Genomic DNA, 22,296 nt, shown 5'->3' with positions numbered 1-22,296 from the left:
CTCACAAATTTGTTTACATCCCTGTCAGTGAGCATCTCTCCTTTGCCAAGACAATCCATCCACCTGACAGGCATGGCAGGGTAAATACATTTGAATTCGAACATACATTTGAATTCGAATTTGAACATTGGGGCAGCAGGGTAGCCTAGTGGTTAGAGCATTGGACTAGTAACTGGAAGGTTGTGAGTTCAAACCCCTGAGCTGACAAGGTACAAATCTGTTGTTCTGCCCCTGAACAGGCAGTTAACCCACTGTTCCCAGGCCGTCATTGAAAATAAGAATGTGTTCTTAACTGACTTGCCTGGTTAAAAAAAAAAGGTTATATATTCAATCCCATTTTGACAGCATTCCTTTTGATTGAAACAAAACTCTCCATACATGTTCACCCATGGAAGAAGTGGTCAGAAAGAGACTCTTTGGACCTGAATGCCAAACACATTCAGGAGACTAAGGTGTTAATCAAAGTTTACCCATTGTGCATAACCCACCATACCGTGAGACATCCATGTCTTCGTCACCGTTGAGTTTGATATCACTTAAAAGCTTTTACAAACAGTACTGTGTTGCTGCATCTCTCTTCATACATTCATGTGTGTTGCAGAGCCTTGGCCTGGCCCACTTTGTGTGGATCACCCCTCTGCAGTGCATCCTGTGTGTGGGGTTGATCTGGGAACTGATCGAGGTGAATGGTTTTTGTGCCCTGGCTGCCCTCACCCTGCTGGGCATCGTACAGGCCTGCCTCTCACAGAAGATGGGACCTCACAGGTAGGTACTGGACTAACATTCTACCACTAGTAAGCAACATTGCATCGTTAAATGCGCATCAATTGACACAAAATAGTAAGAAACGTGTAATCAATATCGCGGGTTACTCACGTTTGATATTGGACACGCAGATAACAGAAAGAAACTGATAAATGCTAACAAGGTTTTTCCCCCACTGCCTGGAAAGTCTTCTTCTTCGGTGGAGTTTAATGGCGGTTGGCATCCAATATATTGCATTAGCGCCACCCAACTGAACTACAATACACATCCATTCAACTTTGTGATACAAAATGGGAAAAGGGCAAACGACCTTATTCCACTACTTTAACCCCATCTGACCCTACCCCAGGCCAAGACCACTGTGGACCGGACACTACCACTCAACACGCCCTGTAACTCTTCTGAAGTCAAATCTCGTACCCCCAAGTACTTCCCTGCAGCTGCCGCCACAACATCTATTTTCTGTGACTTACGTTCCACCTCTGCGGTACAATTGATATCCATGGCTATTGAATGCTAAGAAGCCAACCTTACTGAAACATATATCACTCATTGGCCTGTCCCTCTGTTCTGGCACATATCTACTATTCACAGGGATCCTCTCAGAATCCCTCACCCTTGATCCACCTTCCTCTGCTTTCTTCACTGCCTCAGCATACAATATCTTCTGCACTACTCTGACCCTGGCCACCTCAACTTGCCTCTCTCGAACCGGACACCTCTGATCCCCAGCAACATGGGCACCCCTACAGTTGACAACTGTTCACACCAAAACTACACCTTCCTCTGTCCCACAAGTCCTCCTTCACACTTCCCACATCTTGGAATCTCCCTCCTACACACTGTTGTGACATGCCCATAAACGTGACACCTATAATACCACAGTGTATTCGGCACAAAAACCTTTTTACCCAGGAATAAATCTGGTTCATTAACATGCAGACCCATCAAGTTTGGATGTTTATCCTCAGCCATCTCTCTGAACTTGGAAATTAATTGTATCATCTGGTGTGTGTATGTGTGTGTACGTACGTGTCTTATTCTGTGTTTGTGTGTGTTTGTGTGTGTGTGTGTTTGTGTGTGTGTGGGGGGGGTCTATAATCAGGCAGAAAAGAGCAGGGATGATCAGTCGTCGCCTGGCTCTGACCTCCGAGATAGTAGAGAACATCCACTCAGTGAAGGCCTACGGCTGGGAGGAGGTGATGGAGACCATCATCAAGAACATCAGACAGTAAGACACACACACACAAAACCCTCCATAACCTAACTACAACCTAATACTGTACATCGGGGGTGTCATACTCCACGGCGGCCGAGTGTCTGCAGGTGTTTGTTTTTTCCTTTCAATTAAGACCTAGACAACCAGATGAGGAGAGTTCCTTAGTAGTTGGTGACGTTAATTCATCAATCGAATACAAGGGTTGATGAAAACTTGCAGACACGTGGCCCTCTGTGAATGAGTTTGACACGTGCTGTACATCAACAGAGCCAAGTGACCTAACGAGCAATTTTTAAGGCAATTCAGCAAACATGACTCCATTGGCCCCATGTTGGTATTCAGTGGGCAAGGTGGGTACTGGCTAGCCCACACCAGCCCGACACAGGCAACCCAACAACAAGCCCAACACAGGCTAGCCCACACCAATCCCACACCAGCCCAACACGGGCCAGCCCACACAAAGCCCAGCACGGGCTAGCCCACACCAAGCCCAGCATGGGTTAACTCACACCAAGCCCAGCTAAAGGCATTTTGGTGGCGTTTTCTGCGCAATTATTTTTGCGCAATCATTACTGAGTGTGTCATTCCAGTTTTGGTGTTCTAAATAGTCATTAAATAAATTCCTATTGGGCATCCTAGATGGGGCCACAGTATTAGCGTGCATTGGGCTCACATTTGTGTCACTTTACAATAAATGTCGAGGGTCTTATACAGGTGACAGGATGGTCGATGCTTGACTGCCGTTTGACAAATAAAAATAATCTAGCTCTTTTGTCCATAATAATATCATTAAACAGGCTCTACCCGCACTGTATCTGCGAGATGTTGACTAAAGGGCATGTGCTAATACCAAAGTGGGCACACTCGCTATATAACCAGTGTTGATTTTAGAATGTAAATCTCAGTGGGGCAAACGGTAAAACAAATGTGCGATACATGCCAGTAAAGCCACTAAAAAACAAAACACAACACAATAGTAAACAGTACATTAATTGCACTATAACGGTGACAAAACAGTGCCCACAAACTGTTAGGGCCTACATAAAGCTCTCCCAACAGCAGAGCTTTCTTTTCAGCGACATGCAGTGAATCCTTACCACCATTAAACCTGGCTATCAGCATAGCGAAATAGTTCATCTGGCAGCTAAACAGTTCATTCAGCCTCATTTACTGGCTTTTTGAAAAACATAGCTGATTTGGCTGACTTGCTTTGACAAATGTGGTTTATACTTACAAATGAGATGTACAAACTATGGCATAAGGGAGCGATGGGCGGAATAAGAGGCAATCCGTACTTTTGATTAAGACATTAATGAGCAAGCTAAGACAGACTTTGTCAATATTCAGTTGAAGTCGGAAGTTTACATACACCTTAGCCAAATACATTCAAATTGTTAAACTATTAAACTACCACTATAATTATTTATTTCAGCTTTTATTTCTTTCATCACATTCCCAGTGGGTCAAAAGTTAACATACAGTCATGGCCAAAACGTTTGAGAATGACACAAATATTAATTTTCACAGTCTGCTGCCTCAGTTTGTATGATGGCAATGTGCATATACTCTAGAATGAAGAGTGATCAGAGGAATTGCAATTAATTGCAAAGTCCCTCTTTGCCATGCAAATGAACTGAATCCCAGAAAACCATTTAAACTGCATTTCAGCCCTGCCACAAAAGGACCAACTGACATCATGTCAGTGATACTCTCATTAACACAGGTGTGAGTGTTGACGAGGACAAGGCTGGAGATCACTCTGTCATGCTGATTGAGTTCGAATAACAGACTGGAAGCTTCAAAAGGAGGGTGGTGCTTGGAATCATTGTTCTTCCTCTGTCAACCATGGTTACCTGCAAGGAAACACGTGCCATCATCATTGCTTTGCACAAAAAGGGCTTCGCAGGCAAGGATATTGCTGCCAGTAAGATTGCCCTAAATCAACCATTTATTGGATCATCAAGAACCTCAAGGAGAGCGGTTCAATTGTTGTGAAGAAGGCTTCAGGGCGCCCAAGAAAGTCCAGCAAGCACCAGGACCATCTCCTAAAGTTGATTCAGCTGCGGGATCGGGGCACCACCAGTACAGAGCTTGCTCAGGAATGGCAGCAGGCAGGTGTGAGTGCATCTGCACGCACAGTGAGGCGATGTAATAGGTCTGGGTGTAGCTGGTGCAGAGGAGTCAGGCGCAGGACAGCAGAGATGAGTAATACACATAATTTTACTCAAGACTTACAAATACAAGTCGATAATACCTAGCCCACAAATACAGAAGGTAAATACAACAAACAATTACTCACAAACACACATGGGGGAACAGAGGGTTAAATAATGAACAAGTAATTCGGGAATTGAAACCAGGTGTGTAAACACAGACAAAACAAATGGAAAATTAAAAGTGGATCGGCGATGGTTAGAAGGCCAGTGATGTCGACCGCCGAACGCTTCCCGAACAAGGAGAGGGACCGACTTTGGCTGGAAAAACATCAGGGACAGACTGATATTCTGCAAAAGGTACATGGATTGGACAGCTGAGGACTGGGGTAAAATCATTTTCTCTGATGAATCCCCTTTCCGATTTTTTTTGGGGCATCCGGAAAAAAGCTTGTCCAGAGAAGACAAGGTGAGCGCTACCATCAGTCCTGTATCATGCCAACAGTAAAGCATCCTGAGACCATTCATGTGTGGGGTTGCTTCTCAGCCAAGGGAGTGGGCCTACTCACAATTTTGCCTAAGAACACAGCCATGAATAAAGAATGGTACCAACACATCCTCTGAGAGCAACTTCTCCCAACCATCCAGGAACAGTTTGGTGACAAACAATGCATTTTGCAGCATGATGGAGCACCTTGCCATAAGGCAAAAGTGATAACTAAGTGGCTCGGGGAACAAAACATCGATATAAACCCACAAATTCTGACAAACTTCAAGCATTGATTATGTAAGAATGGGCTGCCACCAGTCAGAATGTGGCCCAGAAGTTGATTGACAGCATGCCAGGGCGGATTGCAGAGGTCTTGAAAAAGAAGGATCAACACTGCAAATGTTGACTCTTTGCATCAACTTCATGTAATTGTCAATAAAAGCCTTTGACACTTATGAAATGCTTGTAATTATACTTCACTATTCCATAGTAACATCTGACAAAAATATCTAAAGACACTGAAGCAGCAAACGTTGTGGAAATTAATATTTGTGTCATTCTCAAAACTTTTGGCCACGACTGTACAGTTCTGTTTTGAAGTGTGTTTTGAAGAGTGCGTGCGTTTGGAAGTGTGTGTTTTGGAAGAGGGTCCTGTTTTGAACAGTAGAGTTCCAATTTTGGCCACGACTGTACACTGAATTAGTATTTGGTAGCAATGCCTTTAAATGGTTTAACTTGGGTAAAATGTTTTGGGTAGCCTTCCACAAGCTTCCCACAGTAAGTTGGGTGAATTTTGGCCCATTCCTACTGACCGAGCTGGTGTAAGTGAGTCAGGTTTCTAGGCCTCCTTGCTCGCACATGCTTTTTCAGTTTTGCCCACAAATTATCTATAGGATTGAGGCCAGGGCTTTGTGATTGTCACTCCAATACCTTGACTTTGTTGTCCTTAAGCCATTTTACCACAACTTTGGAAGTATGCTTGGGGTCATTGTCCATTTGGAAGACCCATTTGCGACCAAGCTTTAACTTGCTGACTGATGTCTTGAGATGTTGCTTCAAAATATCCACATAATTTTCCTCCCTCATGATGCCATCTATTTTGTGAAGTGCACCAGTCCCTCCTACAGCAAAGCACCCCACAATATGATGCTGCTACCCCTGTGTTTCATGGTTGGGATGGTGTACTTCAGCTTGCAAGTCTCCCTCTTTCTCCTCATAACATAACGATGGTCATTATGGCCAAACGGTTATATTTCTGTTTCATCAGACCAGAGGACATTTCTCCAAAAAGTATAATCTTTGTCCCCATGTGGAGTTGCTAACCGTAGACTGGCTTTTTTATGGCGGTTTTTGAGCAGTGGCTTCTTCATTGCTGAGAGGCCTTTCAGGTTATTTCAATATAGGCCTCGTTTACTGTGGATATAGATACTTTTGTACCGGTTTCCTCCAGCATCTTCACAAGGTCCGTTGCTGTTGTTCTGGGATTGATTTGCACTTTTCGCACCAAAGTACGTACATCTCTAGGAAACAGAATGCGTCTCCTTCCTGAGCGGTATGATGGCTGCGTGGTCCCATGGTGTTTATAATTGTGTACTATTGTTTGTACAGATGAACGTGGTACCTTCAGGCATTTGTAAATTGCTCCCAAGGATTAACCAGACTTGTGGAGGTCTACAATTATTTTTCTGAGGTCTTGGCTGATTTCTTTTGATTTTCCCATGATGTCAAGCAAAGAGGCACAGAGTTTGAAGATAGGCCTTGAAATACATCCACAGGTACACCTCCAAATGACTCAAATGATCTCAATTAGCCTATCAGAAGCTTCTAAAGCCATGACATCATTTTCTGGAATTTTCCATTAAAGGCACAGTCAACTTAGTGTATGTAAACTTCTGACCCACTGCATTGTGATACAATGAATTTTAAGTGAAATAATCTGTCTGTAAGCAATTGTTGGAAAAATTACTTGTGTCATGCACAAAGTAGATGTCCTAACCGACTTGCAACAACAAAACTATAGTTTGTTGGCAAGACATTTGTGGAGTGGTTGAAAAACAAGTTTTAATGACTCCAACCTAAGTGTATGTAAACTTCCGACTTCAACTGTAATTATTTGTTCAGCACTTTTTAAATGAACAGAATTCAGAACATGGGCCGTTCTTACAGTATTCTCCCTGTACACCAAGTCAGAACCATAGGATGAATAAAGGGGGCATATAAGCAGACAATGAAAGCTCTTACAATATTTTATGATTACATTTCACTAAAACAGTCTATAGACTTCCTGTGCACCACCAAGTCAGAACAGTAGGTGTGAGGGTGAAAGGGACCAAATGATTAGGGTGATGCACATGGGCTACTAACAGCTTACTACACAACATACACTTAGTATTACTTTCTTAGCTACAGTATACATATCTCCCTGGCATATTACTTAATTTATGCAACAGCATACAATACATTTTTGAACTCACCCTTTTGTGGTGCTCACTTGAACAGGAAGGTGGTGCAGCGGTCCTTCGTTGGCAAATTGTGTCATCAAACTTCGTTCTACAAATCTGTCATTCTCTGGATTTATTGTGTTTTCAAGACAACTGGTAACTATGAAAAAACAAGGTTGAATCATGATGTCAGTGATCTTCAGGTCAGAGCTCTAGAAAGAGGCCCAAGGTTCCGATTTGGAAATCTGAGTTGGATGTCCATTCAAAATGTATTTTCCCAGTCAGAGCTGGTTGTTTTACGAGTTCCCCGTTGTCTTGAACTTACTGAGTCTGAGATTTCCCAGTACCAAGTTCCCAGTTGTCTTGAACTTACTGAAGTCGGAGATTTCCCAGTTCCGAGTTTCCATTTGTTTTGAACGCAGCAGAAGTCATGGTGGCTTAACAACATGGCCAATGTATTGAACCTTTTCTGGCCCATGGTGTTGCATGTGAATGTTCATCATTTTAAGCTGGGAAATGATACCTTTAAACTGTATGGATCGACTCTGGTAGAGACGAGAAGCAGGTACAGGGAGTGAACATTTAATGAAAACGGACATAGGACAGCATCTGGACATAAACACATAACAACATTAATGCTGACACAAGGAACAAACAGGGGAGCAGACAGTTATAGATGGGGCAATCAACAAATGGAAGGAGTCCAGGGGAGTCCAATGAGCGCTGCTGCACGTAATGATGGTAACAGGTATACTTAATGAAGGGCAGCCTGGCACCCTCGAGTGCCCGAGAGGAAGAGCGGGAGCAGGCGTGACATAAACCCAGACTTGGACCACACACCACAAAAAAGGGATTGCTTTGTAACGCTTGCATGTAGCCACTGACTCCTTCCAAGCCACTCGCTGTTGAATTGGCGATTTCTAACTTGTTGTGTAATGTTTATGTCCAACGCCCGATGAGCATCGATACCTTTTAATAATTTCTCTTCATATGACAAGGATTGAAAAGGATTTGCTAGTAGATGTCACGTTGTATAATGATCAGAGACAAGCGCAGGAATAGGTCATAGTTTTTAAAAATGTTCTCCACCCAAACAAAAGAGCGAGGTGTAAACCTCTAAATAATACACGGGAGGAGACCGTAAAACAAGTGCACAGTAACACATAGCATGGAAGCCTATACAACAGCACAGGTGCACACAAGACCAACGGACATGGTAACAATAACCGACAAGGACAATGAGGAACAGAGGGCACACATATCAAATCAAATCAAGCTGTATTTGTCACATGCGCCGAATACAACAGGTGAAGGAAGACCTTACTGTGAAGTGCTTCCTTACAAGCCCTTTAACCAACAATGCAGTTTTAAGAAAATACCTCAAAAAAGTAAGAGATTCAAGAGCAGCAGTAAATAACAATAGCTGGGTTATATGCAGGGGGTACAGGTACAGACGCAATATGGGGGAACCGGTGTCGAGGTAATTGAGGTAATATGTACATGTAGTTATTAACGTGACTATGCATAGATAATAACAGAGAGTAGCAGCAGTGTAGAAAAGGGGGAGGTGGCAATGCAAATAGTCTGAGTATCCATTTTATTAGCTGTTCAGGAGTCTTATGGCTTGTGGGTAGAAGCTGTTGAGGTGCCTCTTGGACCTTGACTTGGCGCTCCAGTACTGCTTGTCTTGCGGTAACAGAGAAAACAGTCTATGACTTGGGTGGCTGGAGGCTTTCATAATTTTTAGGGCCTTCCTCTGAAACCGCCTGGTATAGAGGTCCTGGATGGCAGGAAGCTTGGCCCCGATGATGTACTGGGTCCTACGCACTACCTTCTGTAGTGCCTTGCGGTCGGAGGCCGACCTGTCAGGATGCTCTCGATGTTGCAGCTGTAAAACCTTTTGAGGATCTGAGGACCCATGCCAACTCTTTTCAGTCCCCTGAGGGGGAATAGGTTTTGTTGTGCCCTCTTCATGACTGTCTTGGTGTGCTTGAACCATGTTAGTTTGTTGGTGATGTGGACGCCAAGGAACTTAAAGCTCTCAACCTGTCCCACTACAGCCCCGTCGATGAGAATGGGGGCGTGCTCAGTCCTCTTTTTCCTGTAGTCCACAATCATCTCCTTTGTCTTGATCACATTGAGGGAGAGGTTGGCACCAACACCGCCAGGTCCTGACCTCCTCCCTATAGGCTGTCTCATCGTTGTCGGTGTTGTGTCATCAAAAATCAAATCAAATCAAATCAAATGTTATTTGTCACATACACATGGTTAGCAGATGTTAATGCGAGTGTAGCGAAATGCTTGTGCTTCTAGTTCCGACAATGCAGTAATAACGAACAAGTAATCTAACTAACAATTCCAAAAAAACTACTGTCTTATACACAGTGTAAGGGGATAAAGAATATGTACATAAGGATATATGAATGAGTGATGGTACAGAGCAGCATAGGCAAGATACAGTAGATGATATAGAGTACAGTATATACATATGAGATGAGTATGTAAACCAAGTGGCATAGTTAAAGTGGCTAGTGATACATGTATTACATAAGGATGCAGTCGATGATATAGAGTACAGTATCTACGTATGCATATGAGATGAATAATGTAGGGTAAGTAACATTATATAAGGTAGCATTGTTTAAAGTGGCTAGTGATATATTTACATCAGCAAACTTAATGATGGTGTTGGAGTCGTGCCTGGTCATGCAGTCATGGATGAACAGGGAGCACAGAAGGGGACTGAGCACGCACCCCTGAGGGGCCCCCGTGTTGAAGATCAGAGTGGCCAATGTGTTGTTACCTACCCTTACCACCTGGGGCGGCCCGTCAGGAAGTCCAGGATCCAGTTTCAGAGGGAGGTGTTAGGAGGATAGAATTCTGGTCGGATTTGCCAAATGGAGTGAGAGGGACAGCTTTGTACACATTTCTCTGTGTGGAGTAAAGGTGGTCTAGATTTGTTTTCCCTCTGGTTGCACATTTAACATGCTGATAGAAATGAGGTAAAACTGATATGTTTCCCTGTATTAAAGTCCCCGGCCACTAGGAGCGCCGCCTCTGGACGAGCATTTTCCTGTTTGCTTATGGCGGTATACAGCTCATTGAGTGTGGTTTTAGTGCCAGCATCGGTCTGTGGTGGTATGTAAGACAGCTACGAGAAATACAGATGAAAACTCTCTTGGTAGATAGTGTGGTCTACATCTTATCATGAGGTACTCTACCTCAGGCGAGCAAAACCTTGAGACTTCCTAAGATATCGTGCACCAGCTGTTGTTTACGTATATGCATAGGCCCCCGCCCCGTGTCTTACCAGAGGTTTCTGTTCTATCAGTCCGGGGTTAGTGGTAATGAATCCAGTTCAGTGACGCCTAGAGTGCTGGTGACGTAGACCTCCGGAGCTGCTGAACGGAATGAGCAGCAGTACCGGGGGAATCCGTGACAGTAGATTGTCAATGTGATTCATGATGATGACTGCTTGTCTAGCTTGCAGTCCAGTCAAAGCTACGGTAGATATAATGTGATTTGATGTAATTTTATCTGTGGCCAATGACCTTGAGCCTTCTTGGATGGGCACTTATTTTTATTTATTCAATTGTTTTGCATTTTACCCCTATTTCGTGATATCCAATTGCAATCCAATTACTATCTTGTCTCATTACTGCAACTCCCCAATGGGCTCGGGATAGGCAAAGGGGAAGTCACACATCCCACAAAACATGACCCAACAAACCGCGCTTCTTAACCCACATCCACTTAACCCTGAAGCCAGCTGTACCAATGTGTCAGAGGAAACACCGTTCAACTGATGACCGAAGTCAGCCTTCAGGCGCCCGGCCCGCCACAAGGAGTCGCTAGAGTGAGATGAGCCAAGTAAAGCCCCCCCGGCCAAACCCTCCCCTAACCCGGACGACGATTTGTCAATTGTGCGCCGCCCAATGGGACTCCCGGTCACAGCCGGTTGTGACACAGCCTGGGATCGAATCCGGGCACTGTGATGCAGTGCCTTAGACCGCTGCGCCACTCGGGAGGCCAGATGGACACTTCTAATGTAAATCTATGGCAGCACCCAAGGGGGCTGCAAGGCCCTCCCCTGGCCACCCTCCCTTCAGCAAATCAGATCACGACTATTCTGCTCCTCCTTTCCTATAAGCAGAAACTCAAACTGTAAGTACTCGTGCTAAGATCTATTCAACGCTGGTCTGACCAATCGGAATTAATGCTTCAAGATTGTTTCGATCACGCGACTGGGATATGTTCTGGGTTGCCTCTGAGAATAACATTGATGTATACACAGACATAGTGACTGAGTTCATCAGGAAGTGTATAGGGGATGTTGTTCCCACTGTGACTATTAAAAACTACCCAGACCAGAAACCGTGCATAGATGGCAGCAATTGCGCAAAACTGAAATTGTGAACCACCGCATTTAACCACGGCAAGGTGACTGGGAATAATGGTCAAATACAAACAGTGTGTTTAATTTGATTTGACTTGACATTCAATCACTCCCTTTAGATTTTGCAGTGACGTAGTATTCCCAAGAGTGACAGAACACTGAGCCAATCACAACGCAACTAGAGAAGCTTACCAACCCCTGCACTCTGTATTTTCTGCTTAAACACATTTTGTAGCTGCCGTATTCAAGAAAACAAAAAAGAGACCATGTTTATATGTGGCTTTATTAACTCAATTCATTTTTTGCTACATTGTATGCAAACTGATATGTTTTATTTATTTATTTAACTAGGCAAGTCAGTTAAGAACAAATTCTTATTTTCAATGACAGCCTAGGAACAGTGGGTTAACTGCCTGTTCAGGGGCAGAATGACAGATTTGTACCTTGTCAGCTCGGGGGTTTGAACTTGCAACCTTCCGGTTACTAGTCCAACACTCTGACCACTAGGCTACCCTTAACACATGTTAATGCCAAAATAACACTGGGAAAATCCACGTTGGTGTGGCCCAGTGTGGGCAGCACATTACTGGTAAGACAGCTTTCACTTAGCCTAAAATAAGCCCATGAGCAGATGAGCAAAAGCGCATTGGCCCTATATTGGCACCCTACTCGGGACCCATATTTTAGCTTGCATTGAGCCCACATTTTGTTTGCTGGTAACATTCCGAGAACTATGGGGAAAGTGGTCATGCTTTGACTCTAACACAGGGATGGGCAACTCCAGTCCTCGGGTGCCAGAGTGGTGTCACATCTTTTCACCATCCCTAGCAAACACAGCTGATTAAACTCATTTCATTCTAAACTGAAGATCATGTTTAATTGATTCTTGGAGTCATGTGTGTTAACTGGGGCTGGGGCATAAGTGTGACAGCAGTCAGGCACCTGAGGACTGGAGTTGCCCATCCCTTCTCTAACTCTAATACTCTGAGGTGAAAGGTCATGGTAGGAACACTATCCCATCCACCAGAGATCTTCTGGGAATCAAAAACTGTTAGCTGGGATAGATGACCTGTGACTGTCATTAATAAATAAGATTCCCATCAAGATATTTTCACTTCAATTCCATTAAATATGAGCCGAAGCTCAAAGGGAGGATTAATTGCCATCTATGATCATGACACATGACATTCACAAACAAAGCCAATCAGAGAAACACTCCTGCATTGTGTAGTCTAGTCAATCCTTGAGTCAATTGCCAATGTTTAATCCCTGTCTGATTTGGGTGAATTGGGCCTAAATACATAATTGGATTCCCCTGTTGACGTCTGTCCACCTATTGGCGCCTCTCTGTCAAGACCTTTGACAAGGCGCATTGTGACCTTGGCTTCCTTGTCTAGTCCAAATTTGGCGTAAACTATGTTTTTTCAATGAGAAAACCGAATAATTCCAATGAATTAGAAAATGATTTAAAATACAAACGTAAGAGAGGTTACGTAATAGGAAGTATTATATAAAATGAATCCCCCACCTACCTCTTACAGGGATGAGATGTCATTGACGCGGAAGATTGGTTCTCTGCGTTACTTCTACAGCGCCTCCTACTTCTTCTCTGCCATCCTGGTCATCGTGTCAGCCATTGTGCCACACGCCCTCAGCAAGGTACTTTTCCCACTGGCCTTTGTATATTTATATCCATTTTTAATTTACTCAGGATGTTTTTTATGTGGTGAGTATTTGTATTGTTTGTTTTTTACTATGACAGTATGACCAATGAATTTCCACTTGGTGATTAATAAAGGAAGTGCACCGTTTTCACATACACTGCATTCGGAAAGTATTCCCACATTTTGTTAGATTAAAGCCTTGTTCTAAAATTGATTAAAATGTTTTATCAACCTACACACAATAGCCCATAACGACAAAGCAAAAACTGGTTTTACATTTATTTTGCAAAAAATATATATAAATCAAAAGACCCTTTAACTCAGTACTTTGTTGAAGCGCCTTTGGCAGCGATTACAGCTGTAATCGATTACAGCCTTGAGTCTTCTTGGGTATGCCTCTACAAGCTTGGCACACCTGCATTTGGGGATTTTCTCCCATTCATCTCTGCAGATCCTCTCAAGCTCAGTCAGGTTGGATGGGGAGCGTCCACTCAAGGACATTCAGAGACTTGTCCCGAAGCCACTCCTGCGTTGTCTTGGCTATGTGCTTAGGATCGTTGTCCTGTTGGAAGGTTAACCTTCGCCCCAGTCTGAGTTCCTGAGTGCTCTGGAGCAGGTATTCATCAAGGATCTCTCTGTAGGGCTTCCCAAGTGACGCAGTGGTCTAAAGCACTGCATCACAGTGCTTGAGGCATCAATACAGATCTGGGTTCGATCCTGAGCTGTCACATAGCTGGCCACGACCGGGAGACCCAAGAGGCGATGCACAATTGGCCCAGTGCCGTCCGAGTTAGGGGAGGGTTTGGCCGGCCCGGGATGTCCTTGTCCTATTACACTCTAGCAACTTCTGTGGCGGGCTGGGTGCATGCACGCTGACACAGTCGCCAGTTGTATGGTGTTTCCTCCGACACATGGCTTCCGGTTAAGTGAGCAGTATGTCAAGAAGCGGCTTGGCAGGGTTGTGTTTTGCAGGACGCATGGCTCTCGAATCTCGCCTCTCCCGAGTCCGTACGGGAGATGCAGCGATGGGGCAAGGCTGTAACTACCAATTGGGGAGAAAAAGGGTAAAATAATAATGGGTGTAAATAATAATTTTAAAAAGTATCTCTCTGTACTTTGCTCCGTTCCTCTTTGCCTCGATCCTGACTAGTCTCCCAGTCCCTGCCGCTGAAAAACATCCCCACAGCATAATGCGGCCACCACCACCATGGTGCCAGGTTTCCTCCAGATGTGACACTTGGCATTCAGGCCAAAGAGTTCAATTTTGTTTTCATCAGACCAGAGAATCTTGTTTCTCATGGTCTGAATCCTTTAGGTGCCTTTTGGCAAACTCTAAGCGGGCTGTCATGTGCCTTCTACTGTGGAGTGGCATCCATCTGACCACTCTGTCATAAAGGCCTGATTGGTGGACTGCTGCAGAGATGGTTTTCATTCTGGAAGGTTCTCTCATCTCCACAGAGGTACTCTGGAGCTCTATCAGAGTGACCATCGGGTTAATGGTCACCTCCCTGACCAAGGCCCTTCACCCCTGATTGCTCCCATCCAGGAAGAGTCTTGGTGGTTCCAAACTTCTTCCATTTAAGAATGATGGAGGCCACTGTGTTCTTGGGGACATTCAATGCCGCAGGTATTTTTTTTGTACCCTTCCCCAGATCTGTGCCTCGACACAGTCTTGTCTCTGAGCTCTATGGACAATTCCTTTTACCTCATGGCTTGGGTTTTGCTCTGACATTCACTGTCAACTTTGGGACCTAGACAGGTGTGCCTTTCCAAATCATGTCCAATCAATTGAATTTACCACAGGTGTAACGTTTGTCATCGGAAGGAGACCAAGGTGCAGCGTGGTAGGCGTACATTATTTTATTTAAATGTTCCACCAAGAAAAAAAAACAATAAACACTACCACGAACGAAAAGCTTCGTCGTGCAAACTACATGCACTCAAACAAAGACAAGATCCCACACTGAAGGAGGGAAAAAGGGCTGCCTAAGTATGATCCCCAATCAGAGACAATGAAAGACAGCTGGCTCTGATTGGGAACCACACTCGGCCAAACACATAGAAATAGAGTTTAACATTGAGGTTCATCTCTGACATTGTGGTGGACATTGAGGTTAAACTCTGACATTGTGCTGGACATTGAGGTTAAACTCTGACATTGAGGTTAGAAATCTATGGAATTCTCCCAATGGGGATTAATAAAGTCCAATCTCAATCTGATCTCTACAGGGCATTATCCTGAGGCGGATCTTCACCACTGCCTCCTACTGCATGGTGCTCCGTATGACCCTCACCAGACAGCTGCCCGGCTCCATACAGATGTGGTACGACACGCTGGCGCTGGTCACAAAGATAGAGGTGAGGCGGATTCGTGTACATGGGTATGGGAGTAAATGAGGGAGTGGGAAATGGGGGAAGGACAGTGGGAGGTGAGAAGGATGGATGGGATTTGAAGGTTCATCTAGATGTGGTACAGTACACTGGAACTTTGAGTCATTGTCAAATTGGGCATTTTGCTTGGGTGAAGTCTGGTCGAGGGCTGTAATGGTTGGGATTGGGGGAAAACTAAATGAAGACGTTAGATGGAGTTGGGTTGGAGGAGCACCTGTTATAGTTATTGATACTGTATATAGTGTACATTTGCCTGTGGAATGTACAGACTTGACAAGAGGAAGTGGAGGGGAGAGGAGTGCTTGTTAACATAGGTTGATGATAACTCTGGTTTTGTTAATGAGCTATTTTTATTTACATCTGGTGGAATTGGCTTACACAAACACACCCGAATGCCCAAACCAGACCTGGGTTCACATATGGGTTCACACACATGAGTATTTGAGTACATGATTATTTGGACTCTTCTCAGTCCAACATCTGGAATCCAAAACCTTCCCAGCCACACACATGCGCTTCACACCGCCTTGCCGTAAAGGCACATCAAGGAATAGACAGAGAGACAGACACACATGTCATCCTCAGCCAAAAAGGCCATCACAGTACAGTTGTTGTATCAATCTTATCAGTAATTCCTCTCAGTCTCCTGAACATGCTGTTTATTCTGTCTTTATACTGCACAGGACACTACAGTCGGACAACACATGCTTTGCGTTCGTCTTACACTACTGTTTATATTTATACCCAGAATAAGTGTGTGTGTGTGTGTGTGTGTGTGTGTGTGCGCATGTGTGTGAATGTGTGTGTGTGTGTGTATTGACCTGACTTGTTGTTGCCAAGATAACGTTCTTGTTTTGTTATCCATTGTCTATCCTGTAGGAGTACCTCTGCAAAGAGGAGTACAAAGTATTGGAGTACAACCTGACCACCACTGAGATAGAGTTGGTGAATGTGACCGCCTCCTGGGATGAAGTACGTGTGTGTGCGTGCGAGCGTGCGTGCGTGCAGCTGTATGTATGCATTCTATTCTTCCTGAGAATGATCCTACTACTATCTAAGAAAAAGGCAATTCATTACCACAGAGTAACATTATCAGTTTGAAATGTCACAGGCAGTGTATTTCATTTTATGGATACGTTTTATGACCATCCCAAGTTGGCAGAAAATCATTTGTGTTCAGACACTGTACACTAATTTAGATAAGCAACAGCTGATGGATTAGGGGGCAATAATGACATTTGAGTAATATACTGGCAAGAGTCTCCTATTTCTCAGTGATTCCCAGAATATTGAAAAAGTTCTCGGCCGGATGGCTGACGCATTTCAGCGTAAAGCCTTCATCATAGCATTTTCTCACAAGTCTGTTTTCCATTTTATGCCCAATTAGTATTCCTATTACAGCCAGAAATGTATGCATGTGAGCTCACTTTTTCAAACAAGCTGGTCTAGCCATATTGTATGAGAGAAAATTCAATGTAATATCTCTCTCTCTCACTCACTCACTCTCACTCTCTCTCACTCTACCCCCGTCTCTCTTTCACACCCTACTCTCTTCCCCCTCTCCAGGGTATCGGGGAGCTCTTTGAGAAAATTAAGCAGGAGAACAAGGCTAACGGCCACCCTAACGGTGACGCAGGGTTGTTCTTCACAAACCTGTATGTCACACCCGTCCTCAAGAACATCAGCCTGTACCTGGAGAAGGGACAGATGCTGGCCGTGGCTGGATCCACCGGCTCTGGGAAGGTACCACTACCACTCACTGTCTGGGAACACTGGGCTGGACGGCTGCCTTTCTTTATTTGAATTGGCAGGAACAATGTACATGAATCAACATTTCTGTAAATGTGCCAACTGCAGTCCCTGCAAAGTCCCTGCTACGCTACAGCCATCGGGCGTCTGGCTTTGCCATCGGCCATTGAGGGAATGCTTACTTTTAAGTCGGCGAAAGCTACTGCTTGAGTTGGTCGCCCCCAATGGCAGCGTCCAAGCTCAAGATTCGCAGAGGTTCAATTCCTGAGTGCTGATGCACGCACGTCCATTCTATCTTGTGAATTAAAATGCTTTGGTTTCCGTGTAGCAGGTGGAACATCACAACAGAGTGTGCACTTTAGATGTAATGTAGCTGAAGTGTGATTCTCATATCTCGCTATGTCATAGTGTGTTTCAATATGTTTCCCTTTACTAAGGATCCACAGGCTCAGGAAAGGTATTGGACCACTCGCTGTCTGGGAACAATGACAGGGGTGGATGGAGTGTGGGCTCCTCATTTCTCAATGGGTAATAATAATATTATTGAGACACAGGAGGACATGGGCATTAATATAGAGTTGGTCCCCTCTTTGCTGCAATAACAGCCTCCACTCTTCTGGGAAGGCTTTCCAGCAAATCCTGGAACATTGCTGCGTAAACTTCCTTCCATTCAGCCACAAGAGCATTAGTAAGGTCGGGCACTGATGTTGGGCGATTAGGCCTGGCTCACAGTCGGCGTTCCAATTCATCCCAAAAGTGTTACATGGGGTTGATGTCAGGGCTCTGTGCAGGCCAGTTAAGTTCTTCCACACCAATCTCGACAAACCATTTATGTATGGTCCTTGGTTTGTGCATGGGGTCATTGTCATGCTGAAACAGGAAATGGCCTTCCCCAAACTCTTGTCTCAAAGTTGAAGCACACTGTAGCGTTAAGATTTCTCTTCACTGGAACTATGAGGCATAGTCCGAACCATGATAATCAGCCACAGACCATTATTCCTCCTCCACCAAACTTACAGTTGGCGCTATGCATTCGGGCAAGTAGCAGTGTGCATGGTGATCTTAGGCTTGTGTGCGGCTGCTCGACCATGGAAACCCATTTCATGAAGCTCCCAACGAACAGTTGTGCTGAAGTTGCTTCCAGAGGCAGTTTTGGACTCTGTAGTGGGTGTTGCAACCGAGGACAGACGATATTTACGCGCTGTGCGCTTCAGCACTCAGTGGTCCCCTTCTGTGAGCTTGTGTGGCCTACCACTTCGCAGCTGAGCCGTTGTTGCTCCTAGACATTTCCACTTCACAATAACAGCACTTATAGTTGACCGGGGCAGCTCAACCAGGGCAGAAATACGATGAACTGAGTTGTTGGAAAGGTGGCACCCTATGACGGTGCCAATGTCTGGAATCGAGCAAATAGAGAGGCATCCAACACATGGAAACCATGTGTTTGATGTATCGGATACAATTCCACCTATTCCGCTCCAGACATTACCAGGAGCCTCTCCTCCCCGATTAAGGTGCCACCAGCCTCATGTGATTGAGATATATTACATGTTGAGACAAAGTGAAAGACTTAATATTATAAATATCTCACTTCGTGTCTATGCCTCAATTCCACCTCTACTGGTGCTATAAAGTGCAGTCAAACCGAGGTTTGGAGATGAGTGTCTGCCCCCCTGCCTACAGTTACACGCCATCCCTTCCCCCGGTGAGCTGAAATGGATAGCATATCATAGAATACATTATTATTCCACTCTCTCCAGGGCGTACATAGATTAGGGATGCACATATACAGTATCTCTCGCCTCTCTGCATATTTTTACTCCATAGTGTTCAGAGGTGTTCTGACATTTCTTCCCTTCACAACAGGATTAACACACACCACCAAGCTTATCTCATTTATGGTGCTGGGAATTACTTCCCCCCAAAAAAATCAACACACAATTTTACCCCATCACATGTATTGTGCTCGACGCTTCGGATATTGTGCCCCCCCCACCCCAGAGTTCCCTACTGATGATGATCCTGGGGGAGCTGGTCCCGTCAGAGGGGAAGATCAGACACAGTGGGCGGATCTCCTTCTCCCCCCAGACCTCCTGGATCATGCCCGGAACCATCCGTGACAACATCCTGTTTGGCCTGACCTACGACGAGTTCCGCTACACCTCTGTCATCAAGGCCTGTCAGCTGGAGGAGGTACGGATGGAGGGAAATATGCTGTCGCTCTGTCGTATTGTCTGTCGGCTGTTAGCTTGGTTAGAATTGTTTTGGTCTCAGGTATGGTCTTTGACGTTCTCGTGGTGGATGTTTCTCTACTTCTGCTTTCCTCTGTCTTTGCTTTATTTCCGTCCACGTTCATTTAAAAAAATATTTTTCTCCCCTCTTTTTACCAGATTTTTTTTTTCTTCTACTCTCTTTACCTCCCCATGTCCTCTTGCTCATCTCTCATTCCTAGCCCTGTTCTCTTTTCCTCCCTTGACTCATATGTTCCACCTGGCTGTCTACCCAGGAGCCTTTGTGAGGAGTTAAGATGTCATAGTGTGTCACTGGATTACTGTCCCTGACACTCCCGTTGCCATGGACACCCCACATTATGTCATTGGGATGGAATATCAGCTTGCTCAGTCACAAGCATGGATGTAGACTAGACTAGAGCATTCATTGTCAATCTGTGTTTCTGTCTATCTCTGTGTACGTGACCTGACCAGAAAACTCTGCAACAGAGCTACTATGCAGTAGCATTTATTGTTAGACCACTGAGAAGGCGTGAAAATGATTAGTGGCACACTGGCACCGCTCATGCCCTGGGGGTATTGATGATTTGGCGCAGATCAATTGGATGGTGTGTTACCTGAGGCATCTTGAGGCACTGTTTGAAATCTGCGCCAGCCCGCCCCCCAATAAGTGCGAAGTAAACCGCTGCGTTGAAAAAGGCTGTTACAAAAGACGTTACGGAACAGCTCTGATGATGTGCCACGTGCTAGGCCTAAGTGTGCCGTTGCCTGTTTCGAAGCAAACACTACTGTATGCACCTATTTTTTTAACCCTTTGACAGCTCCCAATGAGCACCTTTTGACCTGACCTTTCAACTCTTATGTAACTGTGTAATGTTCACCTGCATCCAAACTCTCAACAACTGAGTGACTTCAGAGGAGTCATGAATATTCCATCTCCCAAAAGAGAATATGACAAAAGCAATCTGGTATACGTGGTCTGAGACAGAGAGGATAAAGAGACACCTGTGAAAGACATCTGTGTTCCCAGACGTATCAGACTGTGTGATCATGCTCCAGTCTATTTTTCGACCTCTCCTAGGACCAGAAAATGATCATGGTTGGGCTGTTTCTTGTAAACCCCAATCATTTTGCACGTCAACAGTTAGCTAGCTTGTAATCTCAGCACCCAGAACCAAGGTTTATGGTGAGAGAATAGTTAGCTTGTAGCGCTAGCCACGCTTTTTTTTGTCAGTGTGAGACACGGTGCCTTTTCTCCACTTGCTGTGTTTTACGACCTGTTAAACAACCTCTGAACTTAATTCCCAATGCCTTCCGTTTGGATAGCAGAAGTAGCGTTTATAAAGGTAGGTTTTATGTATGACTAAATTCATTCTTTCACATGTTGGTTTACATGTTTCAGACATTTGTGTTTGAAATCATCTAGCTATTAAAGGGCGACTGCACTTCCTGATTTGGCCTCGTTTTTAGATTTGGTTCATTACAAAAATTAATGCTAGCGGCCATGACTGAATTCAAACGTGAGTTGGTTTCGGGTTGTGATTTTCACATTAGCTTCAGCTGGCGGGTGTGCAACAGTGGCAAAGTTGGTTTGACTCGCTCCGGGGCTAGTTAGGAGCCATCAATAAATTATTACACAATATAAATGAGACACTATTTTGTTCACACCTTAGAGTTTTCTCCTTAAATGTTTTCAATATTTGTATATGAATTTCTACAATTTATATTTTGTTTTAACAAATTATAACATGTTTAACAAATTTTAACATATTGTCCCATGTACATTGTGTTATTATCCCTAACTAGTCCCATAGTCAATCCAAATTTACCACAGGCATTATGATCGGGTTGATTGCAGCTGCACTCCAAATTGATGATTACTTGTGCGTTGCCTACTGTGGGCATGTGGGCAGATTTGAAACAAACCCAACCTTACGTTGCGATGCAGTCACGACCACAAGTCTCACAAAACGATATTTTATCAAAAAATCCTATTTAACCTTTGTAGTCAATTTTGACAATAGAGTACATGTTTCTGACTCATATCGATGTTTTCTAAATGACAAGTTGTTTTTTAGTGGGCATTTGTGAAGTTTTTCATACTCTTTCGATGTTTCAGTGTATCTTGTTTGGTATGTTTGATGTGGTGGAATTAGACTTTTGAAATTCCACCTTTCTGTCTTTCAGCTACTGTACTTCAAAGCCGTAACTGCAGCTTTAAGTACATGTGATTTGATTGCTTTGCAGCTATATACCAATATGAAAAAGTAATTGGATTTGCAAAACTCATTTGTATAACTGTCACACGGTACTTTAGATCATCTTTTAACCAGGCCCCAGGTTATTTTATTTCACATTTAAACACTTGACTGAAAAACTAGGGGATGTTGAACTGAGTCAGTGCCCAGTTTGTTAACCACCTTTTTTCAGGAGTAAATGACATAAACAAACTGTTTGTTTATATTTTTGTAGCTGACATTTCAGTCTGTTATGTCTACTAACACAGAACTTTTCTCTTTGTTTTCCCTGATACATTTACTACTGCTTTGACATTCCAATTCCCCTACCTTTCATGTTTCTGTTTTTGTGTGTGGGTGTGCATGTCTATGTCTATGTCTCAAACATTTATCTAACCCTCCCCTGCTCTCCCCTCAGGATCTGGCCCTGCTGCCGGAGAAAGACAAGACGCCCCTTATGGAGGGAGGGGTGACCCTAAGTGGAGGTCAGAGGGCGAGGATAGGCCTGGCCAGGTACGTACTGGTGCACACACACACACACACCTGTCTCTCAGCATGTA

At 44.3% G+C, this 22,296-nt stretch overlaps 1 protein-coding gene across 1 annotated transcript in view; it reads left to right on the top strand.

Moving 5' to 3' along the window:
* Nucleotides 1–22,296, top strand: part of LOC112252645 (cystic fibrosis transmembrane conductance regulator-like) — a 44,178-nt gene that overhangs the window by 6,784 nt on the left and 15,098 nt on the right. Inside the window, exons 6-13 of the mRNA XM_042323330.1 lie at nt 602–765; nt 1,871–1,996; nt 13,006–13,123; nt 15,358–15,486; nt 16,399–16,491; nt 17,086–17,262; nt 19,270–19,461; nt 22,155–22,249. Of these exons, the coding sequence (XP_042179264.1) occupies nt 602–765; nt 1,871–1,996; nt 13,006–13,123; nt 15,358–15,486; nt 16,399–16,491; nt 17,086–17,262; nt 19,270–19,461; nt 22,155–22,249 (1,094 nt within the window). The remainder of the gene's footprint in view (nt 1–601; nt 766–1,870; nt 1,997–13,005; nt 13,124–15,357; nt 15,487–16,398; nt 16,492–17,085; nt 17,263–19,269; nt 19,462–22,154; nt 22,250–22,296) is intronic.

Source organism: Oncorhynchus tshawytscha, linkage group LG06 (genome assembly GCF_018296145.1).
Source record: "Oncorhynchus tshawytscha isolate Ot180627B linkage group LG06, Otsh_v2.0, whole genome shotgun sequence".
In the NCBI taxonomy this organism is placed as follows: domain Eukaryota; kingdom Metazoa; phylum Chordata; class Actinopteri; order Salmoniformes; family Salmonidae; genus Oncorhynchus; species Oncorhynchus tshawytscha.
Note: the sequence above shows the minus strand (reverse complement) of the source record. Positions and strands in the feature narration are given on the sequence as shown.